At 39.4% G+C, this 5,784-nt stretch overlaps 1 protein-coding gene across 1 annotated transcript in view; it reads right to left on the bottom strand.

The window, feature by feature from the left end:
- LOC106878043 (protein argonaute-2) overlaps positions 1 to 5,784 on the bottom strand; it is a 43,103-nt gene that overhangs the window by 11,397 nt on the left and 25,922 nt on the right. Inside the window, exons 11-16 of the mRNA XM_052976296.1 lie at positions 5,596 to 5,667; positions 4,914 to 4,961; positions 3,759 to 3,881; positions 3,049 to 3,182; positions 2,349 to 2,533; positions 896 to 1,055 (exon numbers count right to left, since the gene is read on the bottom strand). Of these exons, the coding sequence (XP_052832256.1) occupies positions 896 to 1,055; positions 2,349 to 2,533; positions 3,049 to 3,182; positions 3,759 to 3,881; positions 4,914 to 4,961; positions 5,596 to 5,667 (722 nt within the window). The remainder of the gene's footprint in view (positions 1 to 895; positions 1,056 to 2,348; positions 2,534 to 3,048; positions 3,183 to 3,758; positions 3,882 to 4,913; positions 4,962 to 5,595; positions 5,668 to 5,784) is intronic.

Raw genomic sequence — 5,784 nt, 5'->3', positions numbered from 1 at the left:
AAGGGCATCATAAGAAAATTCATACAAAATACAATAACAACGAAATACCACTAGCATATATTCTTTTATTTGTTTCAGTCATTTTGACTGCGGCCATACTGGAGCACCGCCTTTAGTCGAGCAAATCGACCCAAGGACTTATTCATTGTAAGCCTAGTACTTATTCTATCTGTCTCTTTTTGCAGAACCACTAAGTTACAGGGACGTAAACACACCACCATCGGTTGTCAAGCGATGGTGGGGGGACAAACACACACACAGACACATATATGATGGGCTTCTTTCAGTTTCCGTCTACCAAATCCACTCACAAGGCTTTGGTCGGCTCGAGGCTATAGTACAAGACACTCGTCCAAGTAGAACTGAGCTCGGAACCATGTGGTTGGTTAGCAAGCTAGTTACCACAAAGCAATTAATTGGTTACATTTCTACAATACAGAAAGACTTTAATAATTTTTTTAATTTATGCAATTCTTAATAATTAATTAAAAAAATGTCATTGGATGGTTTTTAACCCTTTAGTAATTAAACAGCCCATAACAAGCCCAAATATTCTACTGTTCAAACTGGTCAAGTATAGCCCTTCACACCAACCCTACAATATCATTCTAAAAATTAACAGTTACTTCATCAAAATCTCAAAGCTATGAGATAATGCAAGATTAATTCAAAACATGTGAATAAATAAGCATTGCTTTTCACAGAATAATGTGATTGCTAAAGGGTTAAAAAATGAAATGGCTATGAGGGGCCGGAGATATCAAAGGGGTCCAGTGGCAAGAAACAGTGGAGAAACATGGGAGTAAACCCTTTAAGTTCATTTACCAAAACCAGTGAAAAATAAAAGAGATTAAAAAGAAAAAACAAAACCCAAAAAACAATCATGTTAACTTACCGAATACTTGGAAGTAAAATGCTGTTGATTCCACCTAATTTTACATTGATTTTTAGACATAAGTTGGATAATGTTTGGGGTGAAGTGCGGGTAACGTTTTTGGCCTGAACACATTGGGTTGCCAGACCAAATAATATATCTCCAACTCGTTTCACTTCCGCTGTGTAATTAAAAAAAAAAAAAAAAGAGCAAACAAGACATTTCATTAGATTATAGAAGAATCATTAGCACGGCTGGAGTATGTGACACCTGGAGCGACCTTTCAATTTGCCGCCCCTGGGCCCCAACAAAAAATACACATTGCTTACAGGAGACCCAAAAATGGTGCTGCCCCCATAAAAGTGCCACCTGGGGTGGACTGCCCCCTTCTAGCTATGCTAGTGGGAAGAATTATAGAATAGTACTAGTTGTTATTGTTGGTAGTGGTGTTTAACCTCAGGTGTTAATCATGACAGAGTAGACCTAGTTCGGAGACACTCCAGCCATGACCACACCATGTTTTCCCCATATGTGCAAAGGATCCTAGACTACTTTATCCAATGTGATCTTTTCTTAGGTGGTGGAATATGAATGGAAGTAGATTTCAGCTGCTATGTCTAGCAGGTTGAGCTACCATGAACTTCACCCACCAGCATGGGCAAAACCTTGAACAAAGCTGCAGAGGAATGATGTCATCATTGTCATCGTCATCATTTACTGTCTGTTGTCCATGCTGGCATGGGTTGGACGGTCTGGCCAGAGCTGCACCAGACCCCAGTCTGATTAGGCATGGTCTTTCTACAGTTGGATGCCCTTCCTAACATGCAAACCACTTTACAGAGGATTCTGGGAGTTTTTATGTGGTACAGCATGAATGCTTCTTCATAACACCCACATCATCACCACCACCACCATTTAACATCCGTTTTCCATGCTGGCATGGGTTGGGCAGTATGACTAAAAACTGGTAAGCTAGGGAGCTGCACCAAGTTTCAATCTGATCTACCATGGTTTCTACAGCTGGATGCCTTTCCTAATGCCAACCACTCCAAGAGCGTAGTGAGTGCTTTATAAGTGCCACTGGCATGGGTGCCAGTTATGAAGCACAGGCATCAGCCACGACTACGATCTCACTTGGCTTGACAAGTCCTCTCAAGCACGGTTTATCGCCAAAGGTCTCGGTCACTTGTCACTGCCTCTGTTGAGGCCCAAAGTTTGAAGGGTACTTTTTTATGTGCCAGATATGTGACACTAGCATTGGTCACATGACTGCCTTTTACCTGGCATCAGTACAGGGCTCTTGCAGGTCAAATAACCTCTTCGCCAGGGGGTGCAGCCTTAACACTTCTGCTGTAGAATATGGTTCTTCTTGGATAAATACGTACTGCAACTGAATCAACTAAATGTACATAAATGCTGCACAGCAACAACAACAACATCAATTACATGATAAAACTATAAGAGCAGTTCTTACCATAGACGGGGGTTTTGCCGGGAAGTATCACCACAATCAACTGCAATCCTTGGTATGTGTTTTTCAGATAACGAAACATGGGTTCCACATGATCCGGACCGTTAGCATATTTACAAAAACACGGTTGTCCGCTGATAGGCATCCCAGCATCGTTAGATATTCGCTGGAGTTGCTGGGTAAAACTTCTACAAGAGACGCAGCAGAAAGAGGACATATAAGCTAGGACTAGGCAAGGCATCATTGTTACCTGTCGTTTGTAACAATGACAGGTAATAAAACTTATTTTTTATTGGTTCAGTCCACTCAGCTAGCAAAAAAAAGTTGTACACGTAATTCAAAAGGTCAGTCTTGTCACAGTCTGTGTTATGCTGAATCTCCCTGAGAACTACGTTAAGGGTATGCATATCTGTGGAGTACTCAACCACCTGGATATTAATTTCACAAGCAAGCTGTTCCATTGATTGGATCAACTGAAGCACTGGTTGCCGTAACTGATGGAGCACCAGTTATATGTGCTTCAATATGTGTGTATGTGTGTGTTGTAGATATGCAAATCAAAAATGTATCTGTGAGTGTGGATGAGTGTGCTGTGTTAAGTGTTCACACCAGCAAGCGTGTTTGTGTGTGTGTGTTTGTGTTATAGTAGGGGCCCACATCAAAACATATAAAGGGTCAATCACCAAGCAAGCGATAAAATTACCTTAATGATTCTTCTCGGACAGATCTTTGAGCAGCAAAACAAGCGATGGCCCATACTCTGATTTCAATTCCAATAAAGAATTGTTTCCCTCGCATATCCCACACTCCTTGATTTGGTACTGCAAGGGCCTTAGTCTGAAAGCCACAAAAACACACGTAACAATTTTAGTTTGAAACCAACAGAAAATAAATGAGACAATCCAGAAACGGATCGCAAAGTCACAAAGTTGATATTTGAAATATATTCTTTAACCCTTTAGCATTTAAACAGGCCACAGCCAGCCCAAATATTCTACCTGTTCCATGCTCAAACTATCAAGATTTGGCCTCTTACACCTGCCCCATAATGTTATTCTAAAAATATACAGTTGTACCATTGACATCTCAAAGCTACAAAATAATTGCATGATTAATCCAAAATAATGTAAATAAAAATAAGTATTACATTTGACAGGGTACTTTGAATACTAAAGGATAAAAAGGCCAATAGGGTATTTTCTACCTCCTAAGTAGAGATGTATCACTTAGTGGTTAAGGTGTTGGATTCATGACTGTAACATTGACCAAAGCCTTGTGAGTAGATTTGATAGACAGAAACTGAAAGAAGCCTGTCGTGTGTATGTATGTGTGTGTGTGTGTAACAATAAACAAAAAAGTTAAACACTAAAAAAAAAGAAAAGTAAATTTAGCAATGAAAACCAATTAACTTACCCGTCCCCCATATTGAATTTTCGGAGCATCGATTACTCTTCCTTCGACCTCCACCATTTTTGTACTGACACTGACACCAAATTGATAAAGATAAGGATCGCCACAGAAATCAGCTCGAGACACCTGGGTAGCAGAAACAGAAGGAGAAACGTTAGAAGAATGATGTGAGGATGCAGCAGAGATATCAGAGTCCATTTCAGTCACGTGACAAACCATTATAATTTCTAAGGTGTTACATTAATCAAACAGCATCTCATAGTAAGCTTAGTGGGGTAATGAATGGCAATGAAAGGCCTCTGATGAACCAAGCTGATTGATTAACTGAATGATTAATCAAACAACTGATTAGTTAACTAGTTAACTAGCTGACTCAAAAAATAACAAGAGAAGTGAAACTGAACCAATGCATGTATTTATTATTGGCATTAGGACCTTCCCAAAATGATACATATTTTATTATTTATTTTATGTTAGGATTGTCTAGTCAGAGACCAGAGGTGTTATATTCATGACACACACCTCACTTATTTTTAAAACACACTATCCATCTACCCCGCTTTTTAATATAGTTGCAATGGAACACAATGTTCATGAGATACCTCTGTAGAATCTAATGAGATAAAATGGTTGGTTACACTGTGTGTGCTAACTAGAGTACTTTAGTAAACTATTAGATATTGTTCTCTTCAACCCTTTCTTGTCTTTCTTGCACTCCCACTTCCTTCCATATTTATTTCCATCGACTTCCATTTCACCCACTCCCTTTCATCTATCTTTAGCACATGACTCAACCATTTCATCCCATTTCTCTATAAAACATCTATCACCGACACTATTCCCATCATCCTTAGCAATTCTTTGTTGGTTTTCCTCTCTTTTATCTACACTCCAACTGTCGACCGAAGTATTCTCATTTCCAAAGCGCTGCTTACACAATCTGGACAGCCTGAGATAAATATTTACAGTGGGGGAAAAAAAACAAACAAAACAAAAACAACAAATAAATATTTGATGCTACCACAAGCATCATTAGAGAATGAACGAAATAGTTGCATCTGTTATTTAAAGACAAAACAAAAACAAAAAAAAAAAGAAGAGAAAAGAAAAAGATTCCAATATTGCAATAATTGTGAAGAAGTCTGCCAGATACTTTACCAAGCTATTGATCTCCCGTTCTCTGTCAGGGGCTGATCGGGCTGTGGCCTGTAGAACAAAGCAGAAATAAAAAAGACAAAATATAAATAATAAACAAAGACTTTTGACAAGGAGAGAAAACAAAGTGGATGGGAGGGGGGGGGTGTCATGACAACATCAACTGATGGACAAATGTAAGAAGTGTATTGGGGGTGAGACTATGGATGTCAAGGGACAGCAATGGCAAACACTGGAAACAACTAAGCCATGTAAAAAGCATTCGGTCCATACTGTGAAGTGGTTGGCATCTGGAAGGGCTTTGGGCCTCACAGAGGCAAAATCACTGGTGCCGGTGGCACCTGAGAAGCTCCTTTCGAGTGTTGGGCCTCATGGAGGCAATGACTGAAACCTTTGGCATTATGTTGTGCTTGAGAAGAAGACTCGTCAAGCCAAGTGAAACTGTAGTTGTGACAGATACTGGTGTCATGCAAATGGCACCTGTGCCGGTGGCACATAAAAGCACCCATTACACTCTCAGAGTGGTTGGCATTAGGAAGGGCATCCAGCTGTAGAAACCCCAGCCCTGGTCATACCATCAAACTCATTCCAGCATGGACAACAGACATTAAATGATGATGATGATAAGATAAGAGGACGCATTCACTTTTCTATAAAGGTATATGAGTAAACAAAGATGACTTACCTTAATCATTGTGGATGTTTGCATATCAGTGAGCTTCTTTATACATCTCTGTCCACCAACTATGTTACAAACCTTCAGTGGCAAAAGAAAATAAATAAATAAAATATCCTTTACTTCAAATTCTGTTCTACTGAAATATGAAACAATATTATCTGGGTAGAAAGTTTTAGCTTGTCTATCCATGCATAT

Source organism: Octopus bimaculoides, chromosome 24, assembly GCF_001194135.2.
Source record: "Octopus bimaculoides isolate UCB-OBI-ISO-001 chromosome 24, ASM119413v2, whole genome shotgun sequence".
NCBI classification, from domain to species: domain Eukaryota; kingdom Metazoa; phylum Mollusca; class Cephalopoda; order Octopoda; family Octopodidae; genus Octopus; species Octopus bimaculoides.
Note: the sequence above shows the minus strand (reverse complement) of the source record. Positions and strands in the feature narration are given on the sequence as shown.